This window comes from Ranitomeya variabilis, chromosome 1 (assembly GCF_051348905.1).
Source record: "Ranitomeya variabilis isolate aRanVar5 chromosome 1, aRanVar5.hap1, whole genome shotgun sequence".
NCBI lineage: Eukaryota > Metazoa > Chordata > Amphibia > Anura > Dendrobatidae > Ranitomeya > Ranitomeya variabilis.
This window is the reverse complement of record NC_135232.1, coordinates 342,073,832-342,094,882: the sequence shown is the minus strand read 5'-3', so window position 1 is coordinate 342,094,882 and position 21,051 is coordinate 342,073,832. Positions and strand designations below refer to the sequence as shown.

General features: G+C 41.4%; 1 protein-coding gene across 1 annotated transcript in view; it reads right to left on the bottom strand.

Moving 5' to 3' along the window:
• Positions 1–21,051, bottom strand: part of AOPEP (aminopeptidase O (putative)) — an 837,890-nt gene that overhangs the window by 405,933 nt on the left and 410,906 nt on the right. The window contains exons 8-9 of the mRNA XM_077299600.1: positions 7,143–7,245; positions 3,974–4,081 (exon numbers count right to left, since the gene is read on the bottom strand). Coding sequence (XP_077155715.1) covers positions 3,974–4,081; positions 7,143–7,245 — 211 coding nt within the window. The remainder of the gene's footprint in view (positions 1–3,973; positions 4,082–7,142; positions 7,246–21,051) is intronic.

The window sequence follows — 21,051 nt, the reverse complement described above, 5'->3', positions numbered from 1 at the left end:
TCTTAGATACCCTGTCATAGACCCCTCAACCAAGTAAATCAGATCGTGTACATGCAAGAATGGAGTAAAACAATCCACCAAAAGAATACAAAAAAGTGTTCTGCTGAACATAGCCCCTGAAATCCTATGTCAGAAAGGGATTCAGCAATATCTTTGTTTTTGGGCTTCTGCATTTAATGAGACTTTTTTTCATGTCATGTGATATCGGTGTAGCCGTACAAAATTGTTCTTTTAATAAATGAGCCATCCTTTTACATGGGTTTTTACTATTTTGATGACACCTTACTTGTATACAGTAGTTAATTTTTATTGTTTTAGCATCTTTGAACAATAACAGCATATTCTATAAAAAAAAAAGTCAGACCATTTCAAGTCTATTTCATTGATGTCTAGACTTGTTCTTTTTGTGGGACCAGTCCTATTTTGTAATAAAACCATGAATATTTTTTGGTGGGAGGAATAAAAACAGCAATTCTATGGCACCTCTTTTGTGCTTTTTGTTATGTTGTTCACTTTTACACTTAAATACTAAGCTACTATATCTCATACCTTGAAAAACTATTAATGTAAATTTTTCCAGATTTTTCACGTTACACCCACAAACTTAGATGTACTGTAATTTATTGGGATTTTACATGATATACCAACACAAAGTAGTAGATATTTGTGAAGTGTAAGGGAAATGATACATGAATTTCTAATTTTCAAATTTTTTTTAAAAAAAATACTAATCTGAAAATTATGCCGTGCATTTGTATTCACCCTCCCATCCCCACTCTGAGTCAATAATTTGTAAGACCACCTTCCGCTGCAATTACTGCTGTAAGTCTCTTGGGGTATGTCCTTACCAGCTTTGCACATCTAGAGGCCCCCTTTTTTTACTTGCTACTTTGTGTTAGTATATCACATAAAATCCCTATAAAATACATTTACGTTTGTGGGTGTAATGTACAAAAAATGTGGAAAGTTCATGGTGTATGGAGACTTTTTCATGGTGCTGTATATATTTTTTAATATTTTTCCAAAATGAAATCACATTTTATAGATATTATTTTTTTTACTAGCCACATTTTTTCTTACTAACTTCATCAAAGTGTTTTTTTGCCAGCTTGGTGTAAAACACCTTGTAAGTTGCAAAAAATGTTGCAACTTCTAGCTTTCTTTCTCTAGCTCTGCAAAGCTTTGCCAAAGTAGTTGAAGCTTGGGTGGGACAAGGCATGGCGAAGATCGCCTGGAAAAGTAATCAAAATGTACCCAACTTTAATCTGTAAATTACACCAGAAATTGACTTCACTCCCTCCCTAGAGTGCCTTTCTGTTGGAGGTGAACACCAGTTGTAAAATGCGCCTCATTCATTTAGAGGCATGCACTTTTTAATGAATTTTATATATTTTACTCCTACCATTCTTCCATTAAGACTGGTGTACAAAATGCTAGAATTGAGCCCTTTAACTTTATTTTCTTCACTATCCAATCTTCTGTTATACTGGGCACACCAAAAATCAAGCTGAAGACATGCAGGCCAGGCAGCACATAACGCTCACATTGCAGCACACTGTAGGTGTGTCATGGAGAAATTATTTGTCTTTGAAGAAAAGATCTTTCATTCTATTTTCAGCCCCCCCAAAAAAGTCAAACACGGACAACTTAATTTCCAACAATTACTGTGATCAGTAGGCGAAAAAACGATCATTTGTATTTAAATTTTTCCCCAACGACTGATTATTTTTGTCTGAAATTGTTCATTTCTGTTCAACAGGTGCATGAGGGGCCATTAGTCAGAAAATGGCCTAAAGACTTTTATGAAAAAATATTGTCATTATGAGCTGTCAAATGTTCAAAGAGTGGAAGGTTGTGTGACCAATCCTCATCTCCCATTTTCAATCTAGGACATATACAAGTTGCCAATGGCAAACAGGTAAGATTCAGGGTCATATACAAATAGTTAAATATAGCAAAGTATATATCAAAACTGTTTAGAAATTGTAACATAAATTTAAACATAGAAAAGGAGCAAATCAATCACTGGAACTCATAAATCATAATAGAGGCTGAAACCAACAGGGAAGTATGTATGCAAAAAAAAAAAAAACAAAAGTCAACATATTAACTAGCACTCACTTTTGAAAGTTAATGATTTTTTTTCTAAGTCTGGAAAGGAAGATGGAAAACACCACCATTATGCGTTGATAAAAATGTTTTGGAAATTGTGATACAGGTTACGGAGAATGCTGAACTTTCCTTTTTCTTTCTACTTTGTGTAATGCATCTAGCACACTATGCAGTGATGAGACAGTGGTCCAGCAAAGTTCAAAACAAAACGTCTCTTTAATGTTCAACTCACAAAAACACAGCACACGACATCCTCCAGATCGCAGCCAGGAACCATATCCTCTGGATTACAGTCACTAAACACGCCAGTCCACCTCTGACCGTTTGCCGTGGACAACTGCACCGCTATGTTAATGTTTTTCTCACAGTATCAAACAGCACACGATATCCTACGGATCGCAGCCGGGAACCTGTTGTGAATTCCGTTCTCGAGCTCCCTCCTGTGGTCATGAATGGTACTTCGGTGAGTTCTGTCTGTGGACTCCCTCTGGTGGCTGTGAGTGGAGCTGCTGGTTCTGAGATTCCTTCCCCAGCTGCCCTCATTATGGGCTAGGCTGGATTCTCTATTTAACTCCACTCAGATCGTTACTCCATGCCAGCTGTCAATGTTCTAGTACTGGTTCAGATCTCTCCTGGATCTTTCTGAGGACCTGCCTACTCCAGCAAAAACTAAGTTCCTGCTGGTTCATTTGTTACATATGGTTTTTCTTGCTAAGTTCTAGTCCAGCTTGCTTTCATGAAACTGCCTGGCTAGCTGGAAGCTCTGGGGGTGCAGAGTGGCACCACCGCACCGTGAGTCAGTGCGGGGGTATTTTTTGCACACTCTGCGTGGTTTTTGCAGTGTTTTGTGTTGACCGCAAAGATCCCCTTTTCTATCCTCTATCTGTTTAGTTAGACTGGCCTCTCTTTGCTAAAACCTATTTCATCCTGTGTTTGTGATTTCCTCTTAACTCACAGTCAATACTTGTGGGGGGCTGCTTTTACCTTTGGGGAAATTTCTCTGAGGCAAGTGAGGCTTTGTTTCCTTTCTTTAGGGGTAGTTAGCTCTTAGGCTGTGAAGAGGCGTCTAGGCAGAGTCAGGCACGCTCCACGGCTATTTCTAGTTGTGTTGATAGGAGTAGGGTTTGCGGTCAGCAGAGTTCCCATTTCCCCAGAGCTCTGTGTTTAACTATCAGGTCATTCCTGGTGCACCTAACCACCAGGTCCATAACAGGAACCATATCCTCCAGTTTACAGTCACTAAACATGCCAGTCCACCTCTTGAGACTAGTTACCGTGGGCGACTGCACCGCCGTGTACACTGTGGGCATCAGGCATCTCAGCTCCCCTGGCTGTTTGGCTCCTCTGGCCTGTGTTGCCTCACATAGATGGAGCTCTGCAGAGCCAAGTGCTCTGTACTCCTCCAAAAACCAGACTGACACTGACTCTGACCCGGACACACCCAAGCCCTATACTGCAAGGTTTTTTAACTAGCAACCTGTGGCCTTCAGCCACATGGAAAACCCAGCCCAGAATGAAACGGACTGCACCAATACTGTCTGCAGTCTATTTCAAAACACAAAAGCCCAGAGCAGGTTTTCCCTAACTCTGCCTTGGACAACCAACATGTCCAAGACCTATACTCACTTTAGTCTGCATTGCAACCACAGCTACACCTGTGATGGCAATGCATTCTCATAGCCTCAATATGCCTCCATGGGCATCTTGGGGGAACATAAAGTGACCCTCACATGTGACACTGGTCACTGCCTCATATTTGCTAGCATTCTCCTTCAACATGGCAATTCACAGTGATTACCTGAGTACTTTGTGATGGTGTATTTATCTTTATGTTAATGAGTGCATTACTTTTTAAACTTACTTGAGAAAGTATCAATTGTCCATGAGATCGATCCACAAATCTTCTCAGAAATGAAAAGTAAGTATCTGCACCTATGGTATTTGCAAGATATCGTAGTAGAAAATAACCCTATAAGTTCAAGCACAAAAAAATATATTACAAAAAGCAATCCAGGCTGCATAAATGAATCATAGGGTATAATATAGACAACAACTAGATAGTAATCTGAACAAACAATCTGTCATACAAAGAATGCACATATAGCAAAGCATCATTGTTTTATTACTAGTACAATAATATGCTACAAAGGAACATTACTGTATAATGGCAGTACTATAGGCATATAAACATAAGGATGAATGACCTCGGGGAGATCAAAACATCCAACACCGCGGAGACACCATCACGTGTTTCTCAACGCAAGCAATGAATAGCCAGGTCTTTCACCGGGAAGGAACAACCACGGGAAGGGCAGCATCCAATAAAGGAAAGCCACCTATACCAAAACATGGTATCCATCCACAGACAGCTGTTTCGGGGTATTGCCCGAAATACTAGGCACTGCTCCTAATAGCCAGTTTCCTACTCCACACTGATGAGGGGCAGATGGATATATATATACAAACAAAAACAATTGCCCAATTTGAAAAAACATACATATTACACAAACACCTGATGTAATGACGCTGCATGGTGTTGTATAGAGGCAGTCTAAGGGGGAGCTAGCAGGAGCGCAGGGAGAGGGAGGAATGAGGCATGCAGTGCACACAGGACCTGAACTAGGCTGGTCACATGATCACTGCAGGGACGATGGGGGCAGAGCTACCGCACGAGAACGGAACGTCTGCAAAAAAGCAGGACACAGAGTACTAAGACAGAGACGTACAGTTAGGTCCATATATATTTGGACAGACACAACATTTTTCCAATTTTGGTTATAGACATTACCACAATTAATTTTAAACAAAACAATTCAGATGCAGTCGAAGTTCAGACTTTCAGCTTTCATTTGAGGGTATCCACATTAAAATTGGATGAAGGGTTTAGGAGTTTCAGCTCCTTAACATGTGCCACCCTGTTTTTAAAGGGACCAAAAGTAATTGGACAGATTCAATAATTTTAAATAAAATGTTCATTTTTAGTACTTGGTTGAAAACCCTTTGTTGGCAATGACTGCCTGAAGTCTTGAACTCATGGACATCACCAGACGCTGTGTTTCCTCTTTTTGATGCTCTGCCAGGCCTTCACTGCGGTGGTTTCCAGTTGCTGTTTGTTTGTGGGCCTTTCTGTCTGAAGTTTAGTCTTTAACAAGTGAAATGCGTGCTCAATTGGGTTGAGATCAGGTGACTGACTTGGCCATTCAAGAATATTCCACTTCTTTGCTTTAATAAACTCCTGGGTTGCTCTGGCTTTATGTTTTGGGTCATTGTCCATCTGTAGTATGAAACGACGACCAATCAGTTTGGCTGCATTTGGCTGGATCTGAGCACACAGTATGGCTCTGAATACCTCAGAATTCATTCGGCTGCTTCTGTCCTGTGTCACATCATCAATAAACACTAGAGACCCAGTGCCACTGGCAGCCATGCATGCCCAAGCCATCACACTGCCTCCGCCATGTTTTACAGATGATGTGGTATGCTTTGGATCATGAGCTGTACCAAGCCTTCGCCATACTTTTCTCTTTCCATCATTCTGGTAGAGGTTGATCTTGGTTTCATCTGTCCAAAGAATGTTCTTCCAGAACTGTGCTGGCTTTTTTAGATGTTTTTTAGCAAAGTCCAGTCTAGCCTTTTCATTCTTGATGCTTATGAGTGGCTTGCACCGTGCAGTGAACCCTCTGTATTTACTTTCATGCAGTCTTCTCTTTATGGTAGATTTGGATATTGATACGCCGACCTCCTGGAGAGTGTTGTTCACTTGGTTGGCAGTTATGAAGGGGTTTCTCTTCACCATAGAGATTATTCTGTGATCATCCACCACTGTTGTCTTCCGTGGGCGCTCAGGTCTTTTTGCATTGATGAGTTCACCAGTGCTTTCTTTCTTTCTCAGGATGTACCAAACTGTAGATTTTTCAACTCCTAATATTGTAGCAATTTCTCGGATGGGTTTTTTCTGTTTTTGCAGCTTAAGGATGGCTTGTTTCACCTGCATGGAGAGCTCCTTTGACCGCATGTTTACTTCACAGCAAAACCTTCCAAATGCAAGCACCACACCTCAAATCAACTCCAGGCTTTTTATCTTCTTAATTGAGAATGACATAACGAAGGGATTGCCCACACCTGTCCATGAAATAGCCTTGGAGTCAATTGTCCAATTACTTTTGGTCCCTTTAAAAACAGGGTGGCACATGTTAAGGAGCTGAAACTCCTAAACCCCTCATTCAATTTTAAAGTGGATACCCTCAAATGAAAGCTGAAAGTCTGAACTTCAACTGCATCTGAATTGTTTTGTTTAAAATTCATTGTGGTAATGTCTATAACCAAAATTAGAAAAATGTTGTCTCTGTCCAAATATATATGGACCTAACTGTAGGACAAGCTGAGGGTCGGGAGCCAGATGGGAGCGAGGTACCAAGGGACAAAACAGGAGATTAGTCAGAGACGAGCCAAGGAGTCAGAAAGCCAGGACAGACAGAGAAGTACCAAACAGAAAACAGGGGCAGTAGTCAGGGAACGTACCGGGTCATACACAGCAAGGCACACACGCACAGAGGCACAATGATTACAGACTAATAACCTGGGTCAGCTATCTCAAACCAAGTAGACAGAAGTATAACCAACCCAGAACCTAGGAACCACCAGCATTGAATAGCCACCCCAGAACCAAAGAGAGGTGGACTAATTTAATCCAGACCTGACCAGGACTGAGCCGGAACCAGCCCATCCAGAGTCATGACACCTGATTTGAACAATAGGTTACTTTCGGATGATTTCTTCCTTTTAAATGCAGAACTATTGTAGGATGCAACCTTTGCCACAATTCAGTTTGTGAAATTTCTGATCAGCAAGGTCTGCTCGGGTCAACTATAAGTGCGAGATTTGTAAAGTAGAAACATTTAGGAATAGTAACAGCTGAGCCAACAAGAGATAGACCACACAAATTTACAATTCAAAAGTGCTACATGACTTTACGGACACACTGTATAAGATTTACACACATTAATAAAATGAAACATTAAACTACTAACCTTCAGGTAATGCACCTGCATGAAAGTTTTATCTGCATTTAAGCCGTGCCGTACCATGGAAGCTCCTGACTCACTGACTTCACCAGTGGATTCTCCTTGTGGTCTAACAATGTGACAAATATAAACACAATAAACACTGTAAAATATTAAATATAAAATTGTGAACTACTAAAAAAACCTAAGGAATCTTCTATCAACCATTGTTTAGTATTACATTGGAAGTCGATTGAAATTGTTGACACCTATTGTTATTGAATTTGATTTTCCTATAAATGACATGTAAAAGAAAATCAGTTTGAGATAACAAAACTGAGAATGAACAGGCCGTTATTAGATTTGTACTAAATTTGGAAAAACGGTCGAGAAAAATGTAATTATTCAATAATCTAATATTTCAACATAAAACTACAAATTTAAATTAACACTTAAAAAATGTCTTGTTCTAAAATGTAATGTTATAGTAGAAGAAAAAATGTTAGATTCTTAACCTGGATGAATCCCAAATCATGACAATGACTAAAGCTCATGGTACAGCTATTCCATTACAAGTATTGATTTAAACGTTCACAATACAAAGCCTGTCAGAAAGAAAGGTTCTTTTCATTCCTACTCTATGTAACTGATAAGGGAGCAATAGATTAGAAAAAAAAGTTTAGAAAGTTCTTAGCACCATATTTAGCAAGGTGAAATCAAATAATAACTATTTCATGTTTCAAGTACATACACATTATTTGTTGTATTGTACAAAATTCTGGCAATCTACCTACCCCAGCCTATTCAGCACTATTTTGATTCTGTATTTGATAATAATCTTTGCTAAACTGCATAATATAATATTGTAAAAACAAAAAACAAACAAAGCAAATAAGTCAAAAACATTGTTTAGTTTATCATGTTTGGACACCCAGAATCAAAAGATAAACATTTTAAATTACTGGCAACAAAAGAGTATTTTTTAAGGGAATCTGTCAGTAGGATCAACCCTCCTAAGTCATCTATATGGGCATATGGTCATAGGGAGCTGAATAAAATTATACCTTGATATCTGGGATCCAATGTCTTATTCCTGAGAAATCCACATTTTTCTTACATGTAAATGACCTCTTCCTCATCCAGGCTATGGAGAGGATGTTTCCTGGAAGATAACTCTGCCTCCAGAGGTTATTTTAAATAAAAGGGGGCATTACCAGTGTGTGATATGTAACTAACACAGAACAGGAGAAATTAAAGTTGTCTTTTTGAAAACACATTTATTGCAGCTTTCTGAGCTCTGCTGTATTGCAACCCTGTCTGCCTGTGAGCTGGAAGCTGAAGCTGAGTTGAACCTGCAGATGTGTTGCATATAATCACACACCGCTCTGCAGAGAGATCAGGAGAGCAGAGAGCGGCCATTACACATCACCTTGTAAATCCTCCTTCATGTAAGCTCTGGAGGCAGAATTATCTTTCAGGCAATGTCCTCCTCATAGCCTGGACGAGGTCACTTACATAAAGTGATAAAAAATTATTTCTGTTTAACTATAAAGCGCTGCGGAATATATTGGCAGTATATAAATAAAGATTATTATTATTTCTCAACAACAAGACATTTAATATGAGACATACAGGTATCGCTCTCTTCAGCAGTTTTCCCCCTGTATGCCCATATTAATAGTATAGATAGGTAAAATGTGGTGACAGATTCCCTTTAAGGGAGCTGGACCAGGAGACATCAGCTAATTGCAAGGGGAAAGGGTTAACTGCAGGAAAGAACCCCATTTAGGAATTAAAAAAGTAATGCAGATCTAGTACAAAATGTATGTTAACAAGAATTGCACCTTTTTGATTTCAGTATATTTGTATTTAGCAGAACCTGAAAAACCAATATATTTAATTGCACAAGAGTTCTATTTACTATAACAAACTTAAATTAGAGGTATTAATTGGTAGATGAAATATACAGTATTGTACTGTGACATCAATTTCCACCCGTTTCGCTCCTTTGGACATTAAAATGCACTTATAGGGAACCTGTCAGCAGGATTTTACCCTTCATTTGATTAGTATATATATATCTGTGTCAAGGACAAGTCCAGCCCTATATATATATATATATATATATATATATATATATATATATATATATATATATATATATATATATATATATATATATATATACATATATATACATACATATATATATATATATATATATATATATATATATATATATATATATATATATATATATATATATATATATATATATATATATATATATATATATATATACATAGCCAGCCCACTGCTCTGTTATGGAGAAATCAGGGTTTGAATTAATATGGCAATGAGGCTGGAGGGATATTGTAGATCTGTAACTACAGCTGTATTCCCTGTCCAACATTGCCATCACCTGCTTGACTGATGGTTCCTTTGCCTAGAGTCACACAGCAGAGAGATTACAGGAAAGAAATATATCTTGGTACCGTGTTAGCCAGTAGATAGAAAAATATTTAGAATTGAGAGTCCTCAGTGGTTGATACCTTTTAATGGCTAACTGAAAAGATGGTAACAAATTGCAAGCTTTCGAGACTACATACGTCTCTTCATCAGGCAAAGACTAAAACAAATTCTGAAGAATCACATATTTATGCACAACATAGTATAGAAAAAAAAAAAAAGGGAGAAGGGAAAAAAACCATGGATAAGCCAGGTGACATGAAGCAGAATTACCATGGGTGCTAAACAGTTACGTCCATAAATATTGGGCCAATTCTTAGATAAGGATTGTTTTATTGTCCTGTGATTAGGGTCTGTTTCTGTTGTGATGACCCCACATGGTCTGATGGGCAAGTTCATTAGTTGATGTAAAAAGACATAAATCCGTGTGACACATTCATTCCTGCATTTAGAGTGTCAAAGGTCGTCATCAGTTTATATTCCCAGACTCTCCTGTCTTTCTGTGATTTGAAGATACCCTTTAATACAAGTAATTTCATGTCCATAATGTTATGATTTGGGAGACAGAAATGTATTGCCACAGGTATATCCATTCTTTTTTCTCTTATTGTATGGCGATGAGAGTTCATCCTTGTTCTCAGTTTCTGCCCTGTCTCCCCTACATACAGACCCCCAGTTGGACATTTAGTACAAATGATTAGGTACACCACATTAGAAGTGACGTAGCTGAAAGTACCTGGTATCTTGTAGTCCTGATGTGAATTGGGGATCTTTATCTTGTCCGTGGTCATTATAAATGGACAGGTTTTACATTTTTTCTGGTTGCAAGGAAAGGTACCTGCAGCTGTTGGAGAGGACAGGGAGCTGTTTGACAAGTGTGACCAACTTTTTACTATAGATGCAGCATCAATAGTAAAAGATAGAATGTTTAAAAATAATAAAAAAAATTAAAAAAATGGTTATACTCACCTGCAGACAGCCGATCTCCTCAGCGGCGTCCGTTCCTATAGATGGTGTGTGTGTGCAGGACCTTCTATGACGTCGCGGTCACGTGAGCGGTCACATGAGCGGTCACGCGACCAATCACAAGACCACAACGTCATCGCAGGTCCTTCACACACACCAGCTATAGGAACCGAAGCGGCAGCATGCACCTGAGAGGCGGGAAGACTGCGTGGGCCATCGAAGGTGAGTATATGACTATTTTATATTTTAATTCTTTTTTTTTTACCAATTATATGGTGCCCAGTCCGTGGAGGAGAGTCTCCTCTCTTCCACCCTGGGTACCAACCGCACATGATCTGCTTACTTCCCACATGGTGTACACAGCCCCGTGCGGGAAGTAAGCAGATCAATGCATTCCTAGGTGTGCAGAATCCCCGCAATTCTGCAAATTTAATGAACATGTTGCTTTTTTTTCCGCGATGCGATTTTTTCGCAGAAAACAATGCAACATTTGCGCAAGAAATGCGGAATACACTGTAAATAATAGGAGTCATATGTAAGCGTTTTTTTCGCGTTTTTATCATGTTTTTATAGCGAAAAAACGGGAAAAAAACGCGAAAAATACTGAACGTGTGCACATGGCCTTAGAGTCTCTTAAACAATTGTGAAGGAGTTGAAAGTGTTCAGTGTAGGGAGCCCAGTACATATGCATGTACAGCTACATATAAAAGGTCTACCAAAAGGAAGCATATGATTGCAAAATGAGGGTGGGGGTGATGATGGAAAACTTGTTTTTGTCAGTCATGCAAGAAGCATGACTAATACACCTAGGTATGTTCAAACTGCTTTACCAATCAAGTATAGTTAACAACAAAGGTTTGGAGGACCCTGGTGTTATGGACCTGGTGGTTAGGAGCACCCGGAATGACCTGATGAGTAAACTAGAATTCGTAACAAGCTCTGGGAAGGTGGGAACTCTGCTGACCGCAAACACTACTCCTATCACACACACTAGAAATAGCCGTGGAGCATACCTAACTCTCCCTAGACGCCTCTTCACAGCCTAAGAGCTAACTACCCCTAAAGATAGAAATAGAAGCCTAACCTTGCCTCAGAGAAATTCCCCAAAGGTAAAGGCAGCCCCCCACATATATTGACTGTGAGTTAAGAGGAAAGTCACAAACACAGGAATGAAACAGGTTTTAGCAAAGGAGGCCAGACTTAACTACTTAGTCAGAGGATAGAAAAGGGATCTATGCGGTCAGCACAAAAGACTACAAAAAACCACGCAGAGTAAGCAAAAAGACTTCCCACACCGACTCACGGTGTGGAGGTGCCACTCTGCACCCCAGAGCTTCCAGCTAGCAAGGGAATATCATGATAGCAAGCTGGACTAGAAATAGCAGTACTAAGACATATTTTCAGGAAGCAGTAACAAAAAATAAACTAGCAAAGACTTAGCTTCTGCTGGAGTAGACAGGTCCTCAGAGAAGTCCAAGAGAGATCTGAACCAATACTGAACCATTGACAGCTGGCATGAAGTAACGATCTGAGTGGAGTTAAATAGGGAAGCAAGCATAGCAATAAACAAGAGCAGCTGACAAAGCCAACCTCAGTGACCAGCAGTTCCGCTCAAAGCCACTAGAGGGAGTCCAAGAGCAGAACTAACCAAAATACCATTCATGACCACAGGAGGGAGTCCGAGAACGGAATTCACAACACCCTGGTAAAGCAGCCACATCGGTGCTACCAGCATGGCTCATGGATGTCATTGCATAGGTCAGAGACAGTTTGCATCAGAGGGAGAGAGCAGTTATCCAGGCCTGTGTTTGCAGTTTAACTAATCAGAGTCCTCTAGTGGTGCTACTGCTGAACTGTCATACTAACTGTCCTTCTAAGGGCTAATGCTGTGCTTTGCTCTTTGTAACACATAGATTCTGGATTTAGCCTAGGGACAGTTGCAGGAGCAGGGAGAGTGGAAGAATACAGTATCTAGGCAGGGATTATTGCTTGCAGTCCGTTGCTAAATGTATAGCTGCTGCACGTGACATTTTTGTTTTGTGAATTTTTTTTTTACTATATTGTAATCCATACAAGTTTAATGTGGTTAGTAGGGTTGAGCGAAACGGATCGGACAAATTGAAAAATCGCCGACTTTCGGCAAAGTCGGGTTCGTGAAACCCGACCTGATCCCAGTGTGGGATCGGCCATGCTGTCAGCGATCTTAAAGGCCAAAGTCGCGTTTTGTATGATGCTTTCAGGGCCGTTTCTCAGCCAATGAAGGAGGACGCAGAGTGTGGGCAGCGTGATGACATAGGTCTCGGTCCCCACCATCTTAGAGAAGGGCATGACAGTGATTGGCTTTCTTTCTGCGGCATCACAGGGGCTATAAAGGGGCGTGCACGCCGACCGCCATCTTACTTCTGCCAATCTGAGCATAGGGAGAGGTTGCTGCAGCTTCGTCAGAAGCAGGGATATACTTAGGGAGGGAAGATTAACCCCCAAACCGCTTGTGCTGTAGCGATTTCCACTGTCCAACACCACCTTTTCTTTGCAGGGACAGTGGAGGTTAGATTTTTCTGCATCAGCTCTGTAGCTTATTAGGCTGCCTTATAAGGCTCCCTGATAGATGCATTGCTGTTTGTACGCCGCTGTGCAAACAAACTGCTTTTTTAAAAGCAAAAATCCTGTTGCTCCTTTCTGCACAGTTCTATTGTTTATTTGTCCACACTTTTGTGTGCAGCAGTCCTTTTTATTGCTGGCTGCCATACTTTTCCTGAGATCATTGTAGGGAGATTGTTATTGTAGTACATTCCCTTTTTTATATATATATCTTCCAGCCACTTTCTGCCACTTACATTGTGTAGTGTAATACAGTGGGCCTGATTTTTGCAGCAGTCTCCCACACAAAAAAGGGAGATTTAGGGTATGTGCACACGTCCGGATTTCTTGCAGAAATTTCCTGAAGAAAACCAGAAATTTTCTGCAAGAAATCCGCATTTTTTTTTTTGAGTTTTTTTTTCAGTTTTTTTCGCGTTTTTTTTAGCATTCTGCAAGCGTGGTTAGCTTGCAGAATGCTAAAGTTTTCCAAGCGATCTGTAGCATCGCTTGGAAAACTGACTGACAGGTTGGTCACACTTGTCAAACATACTGTTTGACAAGTGTGACCAACTTTTTACTATAGATGCTGCTTATGCAGCATCTATAGTAAATGATAGAATGTTTAAAAATAATAAAAAAAATTAAAAAAATGCTTATACTCACCTGCAGACCTCAGCGGCGTCCGTTCCGTATAGATGGTGTGTGCGCGCAGGACCTTCCATGACGTCGCGGTCACGTGAGTGGTCACATGACCGGTCTCGGCCAATCACAGGACCGTGACGTCATCGCAGGTCCTTCACCGCACACCAGCTACAGGAACCGAAGCGGCAGCATGCACCTGAGAGGCGGGAAGACATTGAAGGTGAGTATATGACTATTTTATATTTTAATTCTTTTTTTTTTACCACTTATATGGTGCCCAGTCCGTGGAGGAGAGTCTCCTCTCCTCCACCCTGGGTACCAACCGCACATAATCTGCTTACTTCCCGCATGGTGGGCACAGCCCCGTGCGGGAAGTAAGCAGATCAATGGACTCCTATGTGTGCGGAATCCCCGCAATTCCGCATTTTTAATGAACATGTTGCTTTTTTTTCCGCAATGCGATTTTTTCGCGGAAAAAATCGCAACATTTGCACAAAAAATGCGGAATACACTGTAAATAATAGGAGGCATAGGTTAGCTTTTTTTCACGTTTTTATCACGTTTTTATAGCGAAAAAACGCGAAAAAAACGCGAAAAATCCTGAACGTGTGCACATGGCCTTAAATTGCCACTAAGTGGATCTGTGTCAGTTCTGTTTGTCGTATATCTGCCAGCAACGTTCTGCCACTTACATTGTGTAGTGTAATACAGTGGGCTTGATTTTTGCAGCAGTCTCCCACACAAAAAAGGGACATTTAAATTGCCACTAAGTGGATCTGCGTCAGTTCTGTTTGTCGTATATCTGCTAGCCACTTTCTGCCACTTACATTGTGTAGTGTAATACAGTCGGCCTGATTTTTGCAGCAGTCTCCCACACAAAAAAGGGAGATTTACATTGCCGCTAAGTGGATCTGCGTCAGTTGTTTGTCGTATATCTGCTAGCCACTTACATTGTGTAGTGTAATACAGTGGGCCTGATTTTTGCAGCAGTCTCCCACACAAAAAAGGGAGATTTAAATTGCCGCTAAGTCGATCTGCGTCAGTTCTGTTTGTCGTATATCTGCCAGCCACTTTCTGCCACTTACATTGTGTAGTGTAATACAGTTGGCCTGATTTTTGCAGCAGTCTCCCACACAAAAAAGGAGATTTAAATTGCCCCTAAGTGGATCTGCATCAGTTCTGTTTGTCGTATATCTGCCAGCCACTTTCTGCCACTTACATTTTGTAGCGTAATACACTGGGCCTGATTGTTGCAGCAGTCTCCCACCCAAAAAAGGGAGATTTAAATTCTCAACAAGTTAATATACACCTTCTACCTTGTTTTACAGTACCATATAACGGTTGTTAGTTTGGTTACATTTTCCCAAAAATGAGGAAGTCTGGTGGAAGAGGCCGTGGGCGGTCATTGCCAGCTGGTAATGATGGTGGTGGTGGTGGTGGAGCATCTGGTGATAGTGGGAAAAGCAAAATAGCACCTAAGGCTCGAGTTGTTTAGACAGCGTCATCGTCTGGCCACACAAGGCCTCGAAAGCTCCCTTATCTGGGAGTAGGAAAATCGCTTTTAAAGCCGGAGCAGCAGGAACAAGTTTTGGCTTTCATTGCTGACTCAGCCTCTAGCTCTTTCGCCTCCTCTTCAGAAAGTTCGAAATATAAAAGCAGCGAGTCGTCAGTGGATGCTCCCGGTCAGGAAGAAGACGTTTCCTTGTGTCCTTCACCCAAACCAAAAGTGAAGGATGCGGCAGGCGACACTACAGTTTACTCCATGGAGCTCTTTACACATACCGTGCCAGGGTTAGAAAGGGAAATAGTTCACAGCCCATTACAAGATGAATCGGACATGGAGTGCACAGATGCACAGCCACAGCTAGATTATTATGCTGTTCCATTGACTCAGATCACTACATTGCCCTAGCAGTGTACTGAGCCAGAATCTGACCCTGATGAGACTATGGTGCCCCGTCCCGAATGCTATAGCACCTTACACGGTGACACAGAGGAAGGTGCACAGGACATTGAAGAGGAGGTGATAGATGACCCAGTTGTTGACCCAGATTGGCAGCCATTGGGGGAACAGGATGCCACTGGCAGTAGCTCTGAAGCGGAGGAGGATGATCCGCAGCAGGTATCAACATCGCAACAGCTTTCATCTGGAAGGCCCGTATCTGGTCAAAAACGTTTGACAAAACCAAAAACTATTTTAGGAAAGCGTGGCCATCTGGTGAAAGTAGCACAGCGTGCAATTCCTGAAAAGCTATTTGATAGTAGGAAGAGTGCAGTGTGGGAATTTTTTAACCAAGATCCGAATGATCAGTGCAAAGTTATCTGTAAGAAATGCTCAAAGACCTTTAGCAGAGGGAAGAATGTCCAAAATGTAAACGTGCATGCATAGAGATTTAACCAGCATGCACTTGCAAGCCTGGACTAACTACCAAACGTCCCGTAACGTTGGTGCACCCGCTCAGAATGAAGGTAGTCAGCAATCCTACATTGCTTCCCTCACTGTAAGCCCACCATTTAGGACACCACCTGCAGCAAATGTGGAGGTATCGTCGCAAGGCCAAAGTGGTCAGGGAGTCAACAGGTTCTTGGTAGGAAACACTGTATGTAGGCCAACATCAAGAATACCATTACCAACCCTCTCTCAATCTGCCATGTCCACCACCACCCCCGCTAGTTCCACCATATGCAGCTCTCCAGTCCAGCTCACCCTACAAGAGACTTTCGTTAGGAAAAGGAAGTACTCATCCTCTCATCCACGTACACAGGGTTTGAACGCCCACATTGCTAGACTAATCTCGTTAGAGATGATGCCCTACCGGTTGGTTGAAAGCGGAGCTTTCAAAGCCCTGATGGCCTACGCAGTACCACGCTATGACCTACCTAGTTGACACTTCTTTGCGAGAAAAGCCATCCCAGCCCTCCACCAGCATGTCAAAGACCGCATTGTCCATGCACTCAGGCAATCAGTCAGTAGAAAAGTGCACCTCACAACAGATGCATGGACCAGTAGGCATGGCCAGGGACGTTACGTGTCCAGCACGGTGCACTGGGTTACTGTGGTGGATGCAGGGTCCATAGGGGACAGCCATAGTGGGACAGTTCTGCCTAGCCCATGGTCTAGGAAACAGTTGGCAGTAGGCGTTTGACACCCCTCCTCCTTCAGAAGCGAAAGCTTGCCCACAGAGCGCAGTCGCCCTACCACTCCATCCGCAGCTGCCAGTGTTGCACATGAGGTGTGCCATTATGGAACAGCTAGTGGTAAGCGTCAGCAGGCTGTGTTAGAAATGAAGTGTTTGGGTGACAACAGACAGACCGCGGAAGTACTGGCTGAGTACTTGCAGCAAGAAACTCAGTCATGACCTCTACAAACATTATACTTCAGTGTTTTCATGATTATTATAAAGAGTTGTATTGCTCTAGGAGGGAATTTGATACTTCATGCTGCTTGGATTACCTATCTGATATTGAGTTTCCTACACTGAGTCCTACACAACAGGCCTTTTTGGATGCAGATTTCACTCTGGAAGAGATCAATATAGCCATAGCGGATATGGCCTCTGGTAAGGCACCAGGCCCAGATGGGTTCCCCATAGAAATGTATAGACAATATCGAGACATTCTAGCGCCAAGTCTTTTGAAAGTGTTTCAGAGAATTTGGGAGGGGGGCTCCCTGCCAGACTCCTATTATGAAGCAAATATTATAGTTTTAAAAAAGGAGGGAAAGGACCCCTTAGGATGTGGATCATATCGCCCCATCTCATTAGTAAATGTTGATTATAAAATCTTCACTAAAATATTAGCCACTAGGTTAAATACAGTGATATTGGACATAATACACCCGGACCAGACCGGATTTATGCCAGGTAAAAGTACATCCATAAATATTAGGAGAGTCCAATCAGTGGCCCAATATAGTTCATTGATACTGGAGAATAGGTGGGCTATGGCCTCGCTGGACGCGGCTAAGGCATTTGACTCTCTTGAGTGGTCCTTTTTATCCGCATGTTTGCAGAAATACCGATTCGGCCCTAAATTCCAAAAATGGATCGGTGCAATTTATATGAAACCTAAAGCCCGAATAATTATTAATAGTTCTGTGTAGGAGACATTTTCTTTGACAAGAGGAACCCGTCAGGGTTGTCCTCTTTAAACCGGCCCGCTTTGCTCTCGCAATTGAAGCATTAGCAATTCGCATGAGATCCACCCCAATCATTAAAGGTATCAAAATAGCGGACCGAGTGGAAGTTATAGGCCTGTATGCAGACGATATGGTAATATTTATGGATACTGTGGAGGAGACACTGCCACATGCGATTACTACTATAAATAGATTTAGTGAAAACTCGGGATTGTATATAAATTGGGATAAGTCCGCTTTAATGCCCCTTTCTCGCGCTTCAACAGATCACCTTGAGGAGTTATCGTTATTGCCAGTGGTGTCCCAATTTAGATATCTAGGAATAGTTATACCCAGATGTAGCAGATTTGATTTACAATTTAATATTCTTCCATTACTAGATCTTATCAAACACAAGTTTGCAATATGGAGTAAATTACCATTGTCTGTCTCTGGTCGCATAAATTTGATTAAAATGATATTACTTCCAAAGCTTAATTATTCTCTTCAACACAGTGCAGTTCCTGTCCCCAGATCCTTTTTCTCAAATGTAAACTCCTCAGTTTCATCCTTTATATGGGGGAAAACTAGGCCTAAACTTAAATTATCTACTTTACACAGGTCAAAGCAAATGGGGGTGTGTGGCGTTACCTGACTTCTTCCTGTACTACTTAGCCGGACAACTTAGGGCCCTGGGGAGTTGGATGCCCGGGGGCTATTTACCAAACTCGAAGAGTCACTTGGCCCAAGCTGCGAAGATTGACTGCCCCCTAGGCTTTTTAGAAAATGATAGACCTAGCACCCCCAGGCTATTACCACTTCTCCCAGGCAAGATTGGTTTGGAGGCAGGCGAAGAAGGTTATTCGTTTTGATGGTATTATAGCCGAAATGCCACTATGGGACAATGTATACTTCTCGGAGCTGCTAAACCACCCATCTGCCCAATTCTGGACTTCACATGGTGTCGTTTCCATTAATGATATATATGAGCAGGGCATTCTAATGTCTTTTGAGCAGGTACAGAATAAACATGATATTCCGAGATCTCAATTTTTTCACTATTTGCAGCTCAGATCAGCAATACAATCGCACTTACGTAGAGTAAATACCACACTAACACTATCATCCTTCCCATTTATAGGGATCCTTAAATCACAGGGACCCCGGGGACTTGTATCCACTCTGTACACGTATATGTTATCTGTGGGGGCTGATTCTACTGCATTGACGGTTAAAGAAAAATGGAAATCTCTAATTCCTGATTTGCAAACTGAGGAATGGGAAATGATTCTTGAATCCCCAACAAAGGTGTCCCCTTCGGCTAACAATAAAATGACTCAACTATACATAATACACCAAGCATATTTAACCCCTTCACGCTTATTTAAAATGGGATCGAATAGTTCCTCGAAGTGTCTGAGATGCCATATGGAAGAAGCAGACTTTATACATATGATTTGGGGTTGTCCGGTTGTTCAGTCTTTTTGGAGTGAGGTGACCTCACTACTTACCTCTCTGGTACATATTTCTGTCCCTTTGACTCCATTAATGTGCTTGTTTGGGATACTGGAGGAAGAGACATGGGGACACCATACTCAAATTCTTTTGAGAGAAACACTTTTTCTGGCAAGGAAACTGATAGCACTGCGTTGGATGGGAAACAGCCACCCATCTCTTAGGGCTTGGATTGATTTGGTGAACTGAATAATGCTTTATGAGCATACGTTATACCAATATAGAGGTTGCCCGGGGAAATTTGGTAAGATTTGAGATATATGGAACTCATCATACTCCACCATGTCGCCAAGAGACAGATAGCCTAACTCCACTATAATGGAAGGTAAACGTTAATTTGCATTGATTCACGCCTTGTTGTCGCTACTTTGAAATGTTATTGCAGTGGAATTGGTTTTGGCAGTAGCTCAGTGTTAGGGTATGTGCACACGTTGCGGATTTCTTGCAGAAATTTCCTGAAGAAAACCGGAAATTTTCTGCAAGAAATCCTCATTTTTTTTTTGCGTTTTTTTTGCGGTTTTTTTCCGTTTTTTTCGCGTTTTTTTAGCATTCTGCAAGCGTAATTAGCTTGCAGAATGCTAAAGTTTTCCAAGTGATCTGTAGCATCGCTTGGAAAACTGACTGACAAGTTGGTCACACTTGTCAAACATAGCGTTTGACAAGTGTGACCAACTTTTTACTATAGATGCAGCCTATGCCGCATCCATAGTAAAAGATAGAATGTTTAAAAATAATAAAAAAAATAAAAAAATGCTTATACTCACCCAGACATCTCCTCAGCGGCGTCCGGCTCCTCTTCCTATAGCTGGTCTGTGCGCACAGGACCTTCCGTGACGTCACGGTCACGTGAGCGGTCACATGACCGCTCACGACCAATCACAGGACAGTGACGTCATCGGCAAGGTCCTCCACCGCACATCAGCTACAGGAACCGAACGGCAGCGTGCAGTGGAGGCGGGAAGACATCGAGGGTGAGTATAGGACTGTTTTTTATTTTAATTCTTATTTTTTTGACCACTTATATGGTGCCCAGTGCGTGGAGGAGAGTCTCCTCTCCTCCACCCTGGGTACCAACCGCACATAATCTGCTTACTTCCCGCATCGTGGGCACAGCCCCGTGCGGGAAGTAAGCAGATCAATGGACCCCTAGGTGTGCGGAATCCCCTGCAATTCCGCATTTTAATGAACATGTTGCTTTTTTTTCCGCGATGCGATTTTTTCGCGGAAAAAAAGGCTACATTTGCACAAAAAATGCGGAATACACTTAAAATAATAGGAGGCATATGTAAGTGTTTTTTTCGCATTTTTATCACGTTTTTATAGCGAAAAAACGCGAAAAAAACGCGAAAAATACTGAACGTGTGCACATGGCCTTAGAGTTTTACTACAGGTTTTTTTTTTTTTTTTTCCCTAGACATACTACACTATTTTAAGTTTTATAAGAACAGGCCTATGTACCAAGATGTATATTGATAAGATTTATTGTTTACATTTATATTGGCTTGATTGCAAGCAAAAAATTTATGTCTCTTTTTTCTTATGTTTAATAAACGAATTTAAAAAAAAAAGAAACTCAGTCATGGCTGGGCAGTGTACATCTTGAGGCAGGCAAGGTAGTCAGTGATAACGGAAGGAATTTTATGGCTG